Source organism: Monodelphis domestica, chromosome 1 (assembly GCF_027887165.1).
Source record: "Monodelphis domestica isolate mMonDom1 chromosome 1, mMonDom1.pri, whole genome shotgun sequence".
NCBI classification, from domain to species: Eukaryota; Metazoa; Chordata; class Mammalia; order Didelphimorphia; family Didelphidae; genus Monodelphis; species Monodelphis domestica.
In genome coordinates, this window is record NC_077227.1 from 392,311,291 (window position 1) to 392,323,589 (window position 12,299).

The 12,299-nt window shown below is 43.2% G+C and overlaps 1 protein-coding gene across 2 annotated transcripts in view; it reads left to right on the plus strand.

Moving 5' to 3' along the window:
- The window catches only part of RNF130 (ring finger protein 130), a 125,274-nt gene extending 114,974 nt beyond the window's left edge, over positions 1 to 10,300 (plus strand). For both annotated transcript variants that reach the window (XM_016425076.2, XM_007474178.3), the window contains one exon: positions 1,527 to 10,300. In XM_016425076.2, coding sequence (XP_016280562.1) covers positions 1,527 to 1,595 — 69 coding nt within the window. In that variant the 3' untranslated portion in view covers positions 1,596 to 10,300. The remainder of the gene's footprint in view (positions 1 to 1,526) is intronic.
- Positions 10,301 to 12,299: the final 1,999 nt, after the last annotated feature.

Consider the following 12,299-nt stretch of genomic DNA (forward strand, 5'->3'; position numbering starts at 1 on the left):
CACTGTTGAAATTGTAGATCCCTCCAAGTAGCAATTTGATGCTTCCATCATGGTTGGGGGGAAAAACAATCTAGTTTGCAGACTTTTAAAGATTGAAGGAGGAGGCAGCTGGGTAGCTCAGTGGATGGAGAACCAGGCCAAGAGACGGGAGGTCCTAGGTTCAAATGTGGCCTCAGACACTTCCCAGCTGTGTGACCCTGGGCAAGTCACTTGACCCCCATTGCCTAGCCCTTACCACTCTTCTGCCTTGGAACCAATACACAGTAGTGATTCCAAGATGGAAGGTAAGGGGTTAAAAAAAAAAGATTGAAGGAATCGTTGTAATGCATTTAATTCTTTATCACACTGAATACTAAATATTCCCTATGCGTGGAAATGTTGGTTTTCCTTTAATATTGTCAATGGAAACTCCGTACTTTAATAAAAAGGTGAATGTTTTGAGGCTATATTTAAGGTTATAGTATGCAGCCTCCCAGCCTAAGCCAAAAGAAAAATGGTTCATGCAGAGTAATTATTCTGATAGATTTTAAAAGAGAGGCACCTTGGTCTTAGACTAAATTAGAGAGCTTCCTTCTCAGTTCCAGTTTGTAACTTGAAGGAGAAAGAAAACACAAACCATAGTTGGTGCTAGGATCGATGGCAAGCCACAGGGCACGGCCCACTCCTGTAGTGCCAGCTGCCAGGAGGGGCTGATGCTGACATCTCTTGAGTGGGAGATTTCTTAGTTCAGTGCATAATGCTGATCAGATGTCTGTCTATGCTAAATTCAACATTAATAGAGTAAACCCCCAGTAGCAGGGGACCACCACGTTGCCCAAAGAGAGACAAACCAGGCCAGGTCAAAAAAAAAAGAACAGGTCAAAGCTCCCAAGCCACTCAGTGGTGGGGTGGGGCCCATAAGTAGCTCCTATACTTCCATCCTGGGCAATATAGGGAAACTTAGGCTTTAAAATAATAATTAAAAAACCAATATTGGTATTCCTGTCCCACCAGTCTATGAGGATAATAGACACCAGATGCAGTGTTGGCCCAAGTGTCTCCTTTGAAGCGTACTGCTGCTTGGTGCAATAAAAATATAATATATGTGCCATTCTTGACATGATTGAGATGTTACAGAAAAGGTGTGTGGATGAACCTTATTCGTGAACTGAGTTGTGTGAAAGGCACTCGAGAAACTTGTTTAAAGAGCTGCACAGCCAAATCTTTTTGTAAAGCTGAACCATCGCCCTTTGTACCTTAAGGATCTGTGGTTCTGTCGACGTGATCACTGCCCTCTCTGACAGATCACAGCCCTTCTGTGACTTAGCAGGCAGGCTCTGAGCTACTGGGTCATAAATGTGTCGGATGTGCTTCTGTTGACGTGGATAGGTTCTGTGCTCTCCCCATGGGAAAGGGAAATGACTGAAATGGATATTTCCACTAACATGCTGCCTCAATGAGAACACGTTTCTCTTCTCCCTTGTGTCCCTATGACATTTATGCCTAATTCCTCATCAAGTCTTTTTTGCTGTGTTTTTTTTCTTTAGGTGGGCACTTCTTTCATCGCAACTCTTTGTCCCCTCGAAGCCTGGTTTACGAGAGCGAATTCTCCATGATTGAGCCTTCCTTGGACATGTACGATGACAACAAAACCTGAGGAAACCTCCATGCTTGGGGTCACTCTTTTGTTGGTTTCTGATCATTCTTCTTTTGTATTCTTCTGTTGGTGTCTTGTCCTGGAGGAAGAGTTGCTGCGTTTCCCATGTGAGGGTCGGGTTTCCAGGCTAAGATCCAAAGTTCCCCCAAGATGGGACTGCCCTGCAACAATGCACCATCACACATTGCCCTTCCAAGGTTGTCCAGTCTCACAAGAGTGGTGAGCCACGTGTGGATGCAAGAGGCTTAGCCCTGGCCCCCCAGGGTCCATTGTGTACTGAAGATGTCTTTTTATATATAAGCATGTACTGCTCTGTGTGAGTGGAGTTTGCCTTTCTAATAGTCCTTGTGATCAAGAGTTCCATTGTGTGCCCAAGTCTACCAGGTGATGTTTTTTTCCAGTAAAGAGGATCCTGAGCCACTGCCCAGATCTCTCTCCATTCTCTCCTCTCTCTTTCTGTGACAAGGCGTCTTTCTGAAGAGACGGGGAAAGGATGTGTACTTTTGTCCTTGCCACGTGACTGACCAACTGTGCTCTTGGTAAAGTGACCTATCCTTAGAGCCGTGATGGGTGGTGGCAGTGGATGCTGACAGTGAGGAATAGGCAGAATCATCCACATGTTCACTTCTAACTTCCACTTTTGAGCATGAAGTCACTTTTACAGTCACTGGAATGTCACTCCAGCCATGCCTGCCAGCCCACATGCTAACAGAGATGGGGCAAAAAATCCCTGTCCTTTTTGGTTGCTTCCCAAGCACTCAGAATCTCATGCAAGATGACCAATGGTTATCTGATTTTTTTCCTCACTGGAGAGTTAAACCATCCCATTATCTGGTATGACACCAAATAAATCCCATTCCCTGGTTTGGTTTGGATAACAAGCAGCTCCCACCTGCTGGTCCTTATAACAGCAATGAAGACAGCAAAGGAGAATGAACAGGGAAGTTTATATGTAGATATACAGAAAGGAGGCATCTTGTATTTTTGTCCAGCAGGAGAAAAAAGAAATGTTTTGTTTTTTTTTAAGCAAAAACAATAGGGTTATAGGCAAGAAAGATATGTATGTGTGCATTAGACACATAACTGCCAGCATCCTTTGATGAGCAAATCAACCCAACATATCTATGCACCTTTTGCTATAATAGTTTAATCTGCTTCTCCATTTTAATCAAAGTTACTGTATGGGAAGTTACAAATGCTTTTGTATCATGTGAATGAAAATTTGAATCTCTGTACATCTTGACTTAATTCTAACAGAGAACCCAAAGAAAGGACTCCTCTGCCTGATTACTTTTATGGAATCTGTAGAACATAAATGGAAGAGGGGCACTTACTGTCTTTCCATATGCAACCAGTCCTTTTTAGCATGTGTCCTACTCTATCTAATGTGTCAAAGCTGTGACAAACACAAACGGGACTTCAACCAAAACCCTCAGTGAGCTGACGCAGTGATACTCTTTAGAGAAAAGCCTACCCTGACCTAATTCCAACTCTCTTCTGAAATAGTTCGAGGCTGGAGTGGGGCAGACTTTTAAGGAATTGACAGCTTCGTTTTTTATCTTTACCAAGCGAGGCGTGTTCTCGTTGTTTTTTGTCTGGTTTTTTCCTTTCTTTTTATTATGGTCCTTATAGTGTAGAAATATTTTTGATAAACTGAGTTTTAAACAAAACAAGGTTTTGGCAAGGGAAGTTTGACCTCATTGGGTGGGCAGTTTCAGGGCAAAGTCAGCAACAGTCATAGCTCAGTTATTGGGAGGGGACAAGGGAGAGGAGCCATTCAGTTTCACTTCTCCTGGGTCATTCCCGGACCAGGAAGACAACTATTCATTCAATTTCTCAGCAATTGTTGGCTATGCAGTACCTAGGGAGCTCTTCCAGGAGAGTGTTTAGACTAACCTCTAATTTCAAACTGAGCCCCAGTTTTGTGGAAATGGCCATCTTCCTATGCAGACACATAAAGGAATACCAACTTCTTCACTAGAAAGATGGACCTGAAAAAGTCAGTCATGAAGACACATAACTAAAAGATGGCATTCCTGACTTCAAGCAATTCCTTGGACTAAAGGAATCCCTGCTCGGGAAAATTCAATGGCCATTCACCTGCCTAAGTTTGGATGCCTCATCTCCATTCCCTTTGGAACAGATTTCTCTGGGCAGAGACACACTAGGCATGGTTTCTTCTCCAAATCCCTTTTTGGATCTTCCCACCTAAGACTTTTCTCTGGTTCTGCAGTGTTACCCAATTGGCTTTTGTATCACCAGCAGAGTGGCTAGTTTCAGAAGATATGTCCATCTTATTTAAAATTTTCTTCAAGAAAATTAGCTGTGCTTTGGGAAAGAAAAGGGATCCAAATGGGGGTGGGAAAGGGGAACTTACTAAAGAAACAGACTAACTCCAGAAATTTCTCATTTCTGTCACATTTTTACCATTCTTCTTCCAGACCCCATTTTCCCAGTGACAGTCAGGATCAGCCTATCCAAGGGTGCCTCATCATCAGATAGTTGGCCACCGGGCATTTTTTTTTAGTCTCAGCCATCCATGAAAACCCTCTCTATTCAACATATAGAGGTTTCAAACTGCTTAGGCAGAAAGGGATGAGCTACCTACTCTGGAATTGCCACTTCCTTAAGTATTGAAGTATTCCAAACTGCAGTATCCCTGGAGCCAGGGCTAACTGCAAAAAAGCTGCTTCCTCCTTTGGCATTCAGTGGCTCCAGTGCTCTGACCCCGGTGGCATAAAATATTGGGATTAAGCCATGTAATAGGTGCTTATCAGGGGAGTCAGTAAATGACTTGCTGGGCCTTAGTAGCTTCCTGAGGAAGAAGCTACCTCAGAGCCCTTTCTGATGCCCTTTCTCTGTTTCCGTACCACTTGGTACAGCCCCTGGGTACCTTGAACAGTTACAGAGGAATCCTATGGTTGAACCAGCAAATTGGATAAAGGGATCAGACATTCTATTGAGAGAGGGAGCATGTTTCTCATCAGCAAGCATATTCTTTTTTACAAACCCCAGGGTGGCCTGTCTCTACCTGGACTTAGAAAGCCCTTAGTGGTAGTAGTGGACTTAGCCTTTTCCTCCCTGACTAGGATATTAGTTCCCTCAGAAATTTAATAAGGGAGAAATAAGCTACTGTTGCTTTTATTCTTTTTGAATTCTGTTACCACAAAATGCAATCATCTGAATATATTGGTGGGATTATCAGCCAGATGCATTGACAAGTATAAGCAACATCACTCTTTTGAAGGGAAAAGTTGGCTATTTTCAGTTAGATATTTCTCATCCGTTCTATAAAAATTTGATTCTGTGCAATTTGTCTGGTCCTCTTACAATTCAGGATATTTCAATGACTGTAATAAGTATTTATTTACTGATGATTGTACATAAATCTTATTGCTAGACATCTCTAGCAGCTCTTTCTAATGTAGAGAACAGGGAGGTTCAATGGTGAGGGAACATATTCTATAACAGGGTCATGAGTCTGGCTGTTCTCCCTCAGCCTTCTGATGATTCCAAGGCTGAATCATTTACAGTTGGCTACAGTGACAGCATTTGATTTGGGATTCTCTAATCACATTCATTGGTCCGATTGGTTACAATTCCAGACCCATCCTGGACCAATTAGGAAACTTCCTGTTTTACTTGATCCTGTGAGTACCACTGCATTCCTATCTAATCACTGACTAGCTTCTTTTCTCCCTAGGCCAGAATTCAAAACAGGTAAAGATAGGGATCCGGCCTCCTCCAAAATGACACAAAGAGAAGCCCTTCCATTATAAGCTCATAAATATCAAACAGTGGCCCTAACAGAAATAATTCCCATCCTGTAGTACTTTAAAGTTTATAAACCATTTTCCTTACAACAATCCCATAAAATAAGTAGTTTCAAGTATGATTGTCCCCATTGTATAGATGAGGAAACGGTCTCAGAAATAAAGTGATTTGCCTTGGGTCAGACTAGGGAATGTTTGAGTTTAGACTTAACCCCAGGCTCCTGACCCTAATAATAGCATTCTTTCTAGTATCACAGACTAACTGTGGACCCCATGAGCTATTTGCATCTAGATATTTTATCCCCAAAGAGCAGCATGGTATTGGGGAGAAAGTCCTGAACTTGGAATAAGAAGCACAAAATCCAAGCTCTCCTGCTTACTCTCTGCATGACATTAGGCAAATCACTTGACCTCTCTGGGCTTCCTGTTCCTCCCTTATGAAAATGATAACAAGAATCTTCCTATTGCCTATTTTAGAAAAGAAAATAATACAGACCTAGACCAGTAAATGAGCTTGCTGTCCACAGAAATTCTCCAAAAGCAACCTCTGTTAGGGAAAGAAATCTAAGCTCGTCAAAATGGTAGCATGTGGGGCAGCTAGATGGCTCAATGGATAGAGAGCCAGGCCAGGAGTTGGGAAGTCTATCCACTGAATCACTGACCCAAGAGAAATGAAACAGGCCTTTCACTCAGAGAGCTAGTAGAGAAGTTAAGATAAGTATTCAAATACCTACTAGTGAAAGTCAGATTTTGATAAATGCTTTAAGGGTGCTACAAAGTGCTGAGGAGGAGTTCAGGGCTTTAAAGACTGGATGGGAGAGCCACGCAATTGCCAGGCATTCCAGGCAAGAGAAAGGACATGTGAGCCAAAGCCCAAGACATGTTCAGGGAGCACCCGGCTTGGCTAGAGCCCAGCCTCTGTCGGGATGGGTGGGAGACGTGTTAGGGGCAGAGCTCAGGAAACCTTTGGTGCCAGGCAAGGAGCTTAGACGTTTGTCCTGGAGTCTGAGAGGAGGCAGGGAGGGATGAAATCAGAGCTGGGCTTTAGGATGCCAACAGAGTGGTTATTGTGGACAGACTTCCCTTTCCCTTGGCCTTCTTAGCATTAACGTGCCTTGGAACTAATATTTAAGTGTCCATTCTAAGACAGAGAGAAGGGTCTATTTAAAAAAGAAAAAGAAAATCATAGCAAGTTTCTCTTGAAATCCAATGACAGTATTTGAAGGTCCTGGGTTCAGATATGACCTCAGACACTTCCTAGATATGTGAAGCCCACCCAGAGCCAGATATTATTAAGATTTGTATATGAACTCAAAACCCACTTTGTCTTTAGAGGAAACATATGCTAAACACAAATTCTAACAAAAGTAACCAATGTGTGGTGTTTTAAGAATTATGAAAGGCACATATATGTGTGTATATATGTCATTTGAAACTTACAGTCCATGAGGTAGTTACTACAACTATATTTATCCTCATTTTACAGATAAGGAAACTGAGTCTAAAAGATTGTGACTTGCCCGTGTTCTCACAGCTAGTAAACGCCAGATCTTCCTCCAAGAAGTTCTGCTTTAATTAAAAACAAAAACAAAGGCCTTCTGACTACATGAACTCAGCCACCTTGAGAGTGAAATTGTTTTCCCCTTCATTTCTACTGACCTGTTTACTCAGTGTCTTAAAATCCGCTAGCTCTTGAACAGGCCGAGGTACACGGCCATCTGGAAGTCTGTGCAAGAGAGGATAGAAAATGCTTCCTAGACCAGAAACATTCCTGTGATGTTCATTGATTCCATAGTGTACAGCAAATAGATAACGCTTAATAAATGCTTGTTGAACATTGAATTAATGCGATTGAGGTTAGGACCAATTTCCTGGATAACAAGTAACTATTAACTCACATGACAATAATGCTTTTAAATTGTCAAAGCACTTTTCTCCTCTAAAGGAAGCGTTGCAAATGTTGTTATCCCCAGGAAGCCAAGGAGAAAAATAAAGAGATTTGCCCAAGATCAGATGGCAGTGAGTGTCAGACCTGGGATTTGAACCAATATCCCCCGACTCCAAGTCCAAGGTGCTCTCTGCTACACTATACTGCCTCTCAAGAGAACTGAAAGAGCCATATTGAGGAATGTGGGCAATGTGACAAAAGAATAAATACTCAAAAGAGCCAGGGTGCTAGGGAGGGGGTGGTGCAGGGAAAGGGAAAATGTATATCTGCATTTGGGGGATGAAATAATCTTCTTGATTTGTGAAGCAGCAGAAAGGAGAGGGGAAGGTGAAGACCACCAAATTCTTGGTCCTTGTGCATGGATAAATAACTTCTTAGTAATCTTGGATTCTATGCCCATGTCTTTGCCATTAACTTGCCATGTGGCACATTACTTAACTTCCTTTGACCTTGCCTATATGCCCTGTGTGAGATCAGCCATTCTTGCATTAAGGAAGGATTTGATGACATGCTCTGGAAAGGGGGAAATAGAAAGGTCAATTCAAGAAAGCCATCAATCTGTAATCTGGCCTAAACATTTTGGGGGGAATCATGGTCTTCTTAGGTGGCCAAAAATCCTAGGCACAGCACCCTCTGCAAACCCCCATGTTTCCCAAGAGGTTCAGAAAGGAGCGCCATTTTCCTTCAGGCGCCTCCTGGGAGTTTCAGGCACCCTCATTGGCCTCTGGTCCTCTGATTGAAAGAGCCAACTGTCTCTGCCAGCAAGTTCTTTGCTGACCGTGCACCACAACTAAAACAAGGACTTTGAGTCTCCATGGACCTTCCACCACTCTCTGAGCTCGGCTGCATATGCTGTCTCCTAATCCACGAAGGTCCCAGGCTTTGTCTCACTTTCTGCACCGACCCTGGTTGCTCCCTCTTGCCTATCTCCTTTAGAGGACCCCAACCCTCACTCTGTGGTCTGGGACTGAGTGAAGGTGTTTCTTTTCATCCGGGGAGCCCCAGAGCATATTAAGCTTGATAATCTCATATTGTCGCCAACCTAATTTATGACTACATCCTCTTTGGCTCAGGCCCTCATTTTTCTCTCCACTCTTAACCCAGCACAGAGATGAATCAGAAGCAGGAAATCAAGAATCTCTTTGAGAAAAGCCAAAGGTCTCTTCCTTTGGTACCAAGAGGGGCAATTTTTCTCTGATCTTGTACAAGTGAGCTGTGAGCAGTCTTTTGTGAGGACTTAGCTTTCATCATCAGTGTCCCCTTTTCATTCTGGACCCAGGGATAGTAGTAGGAAAAGCTTGAAAGAGGCAGGGCCAGGACCTTTGTAAAGTAAAAAAAAAAAAGGAACCAAGGCATTTTTCTACTAAAGCTTTCACTCAACCAGATTTCTCCAGGCCACAATTTCCTTCTGGACTTGACTTGCTGCGCTCTCCGATCAGCAGTGCTGCTGGCACAATACAACCCGACACATTCTTGATCAATGCCCCACTTTGCTTGCTAGGCAAGAGTGTCAGGAAGGGAAGGATCAATGACCTTGGTGGGACTTAATTGGCTTTATCTCAAGCTCAGCAAGGCCATTCACCAGCTACTAAAGACTTTTATGATCATCTTTTCTAAACCCCAGCATTCTTTCTAAATCAGCTGCTTGGGAGCCAGAGACAGTTTCAGCGAATTCTCAAGAGCTATTTTTACATAATTAACAGGATGCGAGAGCTCTTTCTGCTTTCCCTGCTTTCTGCACTGGCCACCTCCTTCCTCTGGCTTTCACTTAGGCCTATAGGAAGTGGGCACGTGCCCCATCAGGCCATTACCAATAGCTGAACGACTTGGCCCAGGAGGCCTCAAACAATCCAGTGACACCTTATCGACTCTGAAAGGGCAGAATCCTTTCTTTTCACCAAGCAAGCCTGCTTTTCACAGCCTAGACACAGCCAAACGACTACCCACCCAAGATTTCTGCACCATCATGATCCAGTGCCCCAGCTCTGCCTTTGGGTTGGGGAGGATGAGGCTGAAGGGCTAGATCTTGGGCTAGAAGGAGTAGGTAAGACCAGACCTCCGCCTGGCCGCCTACTGACAAGTCTGGGCAATAAACTCAACACTCTAGCTTCTAAGATGTTCTTTGGCAGAAGGGACATGATTTCCAGGGAAGGGGGCTACCCTGCGCAGAATTTCATTCGACTAAGCCTCAGAACATCACTCTTTCTTTGTCGCTGCTAAAGGGAGGGACAGAACAGGAAAAAAGAAAATTATTCCACAAAGTAAAAATAGTATTCATATAAAGAGGTAAAAAGTGCTACTGCCCAAAGGCCAAAAAAACAAAAAGTTCCCACTGACAAGCTTGACAACTGTAACCACAAGCTCACATCTAAGGTGTCCCGAGGTGGCGCCACGATGAGCCCCTTGGCCGTGAGGCTTCACCTCTAGGAGCTCTGGGTCAGGAAAGACCTGCGCTCGAGGTCACCGATAACTATGCACAAAGTCTTAGAGGGTGAGAGACAAAAATATTTTTCTACAATAGCACAGGAGACTCTTAGGGGGACAAGAGGGATCTTTCCAATAATCCTCAGTATGGAAAGCAGTACATTGGCTTTGTCCTAGGAGCTAAGAGTCAAGATTCTATGCATTCGAAGCTGTATTTACTCTAGACTAGATGGAGACAGGAACAATGGGTGTCCTAGATTACAAATGCAAGGTTGGTAACTGGATAGAATTCTAGGTGAAATGAGAAAGGCCTTTGCCTTCTATGGGGACGCCACCTGCAAGGGAGTTGTCGAAGCCCTTGGAAAACACAGCTTGACAGCAGCAAAACTTCTCGGTGCACATGTTTTGATGTCAGTATAATATAGTAGTGACACTCTGCGGTATATGCTGACAGGTGTATACCTGTGGGTTTGGGTTTGCTAATGTAATACATTTCAATAAAAACCTACTGAAAACCTACTGGTGCCTGGTCATGTCCAGTGCTTCCACAGGGGCACGAGGGGAGATGTGAGAGGGTTATGAGCCCGCCTGCAAACGGGCAGGCCGACAAGCCCAGGGGATGGATGTCTCTCTGTTTGAGTCCTTGGCTATTTCCTGTCTCTACTTCAGAACTCTTAAAGAATACTCTGGGGTCTACAACAAAAAGATGGTATTAAACACCATTAGTAAAAAATCTGGATATTTGTTGCTGATTTCAAATTTTCTACTGCACTTTCTCAGAAGTTAGGGGGTACAGCTGGGTGGCTCAGTGGATTGAGAGCCAGGCCTGGGTTCAAATATGGCCTCAGACACTTCCCAGCTGTGTGACCCTGGGCAAGTCACTTAACCCCCATTGCCTAGCCCTTACCACTCTTCTGCCTTGGAACCGATACATAGTATTGATTCTAGACAGAAAGTAAGAGATTTTTAAAAATAACAAAAATTAAAAGAAGTTAGGAGGACCCTGGAGCTGACCACTTTAATTTTTCCATTCTAATCATAGTTTATGTCTACCAAGCTTTCTTCTTGATAGTGACACAGTTAGGAAGAGGTCAGATTTGAACCCAGGTCCCCCCAACTCAAGGCCTGGCACTCTATCCACTGAGCTACCTAGCTGCCCCAGAACTAGTATATTTCTGGTGCAGGAATTGAATCCAGATCTTCTCAGCTCCAAGCCTGACCCTCTTAGTGAAATACAAAAAGGCAATGAGGAAGAATGGGGTTAGTGAATAGAGGGTCGATCTTGAAGGACTTGGTTCAAGTTCCATCTGAGGCACTAACAGGATAACCCTTGGCAAGTTATTTTAATTTTCTAAGCCTCAGTTTCCTCACTTATAAAATAGAGAGTAATTCTAATAAAGTCATGAGAATCAAATGAAATAATTTATGTAAAATGTTTCACAAACCTTTGAGTGTCATACAAAAAGCAGTTATTGTTATTATGAAGAGGTTATTTCTTGCTTCAAAAAGAGAGCGGCATCCCTTTCTGACAGCCTACAGAGACTCAGTTGTCACTGGTATTATTACAAAGAAATAGAGGCATGAAACTAGTGCTTGTTTAAGAGAGGGGGAAAGGGCAAAGCAAGAGGAAGCGTTGGAGGCCCAGAAGAGCACAGGCCCAGTTATTCATCTTCAGTTGAATACAAGCTTCAGATCTTAAAAACCCTTGGAAAAAGATGCCAGTGGCCAGAGAGTCTCAGCCTCTCCCAGAAGCACTGTCCTCCCACAGAAAAAAAGAAACATGAGTTGTCCCTGACAGGGACCTGGGCATATTACTTTTTCTCCTAGAGAAAATGAAAGGGTCAGCCAGCCCTTTAAATAGGAACAAAGCTCCAAAGGATGACAAAACAATGATAAAAGATCAGACAACCAAGAACAAAGAACCAAAGTGCCAGGTTGAGTTCCTTCTAGCTTATGATGAAAGGTTGAAGAAAGAAAACAGGCAACTCAGGGCTAAAAACAGTAGGCCCCAGGAGAAAAGGAATTGTAGTCTCAGGAAGGAAGGGAGAGGTTTTGGAACTCAATTTTTTTAAAAGCAAATGTTTAACATTGTTTTTTCATGTAATTGGAAAAAGTATATTATTAGAAGAAAAAAAAAGAAAAGAAAAAGTAATTATCCAGTGGAAAAAAGCTCTGAATTAAGGTCAGAGGATCCAGGTTCAAATCCTTACCCTACCACCATTGCCTAGCCCTTACTATTCTGCTGCCTTAGAACCAATACACGGTATTGATTTTAATATGGAAGGTAAGGGTTTAAATTTTTTTTCAATAATGATTTGCATTTCTATAGGGTTTTTGTTTTTAAGTAAGGGCTAGGCAATTGGAGTTAAGTGACTTGTCCAGGGTCACACAACTAGCAAGTGGCTGAGGCCATATTTGAACCCAGAACCTCCTGTCTCTAGCCCTGGCTCTCAATCCACTGAGCCACCCAGCTGCCCCCATTTCTATAGAGTTTCAAGGAATATTTCCTTTCTTATTG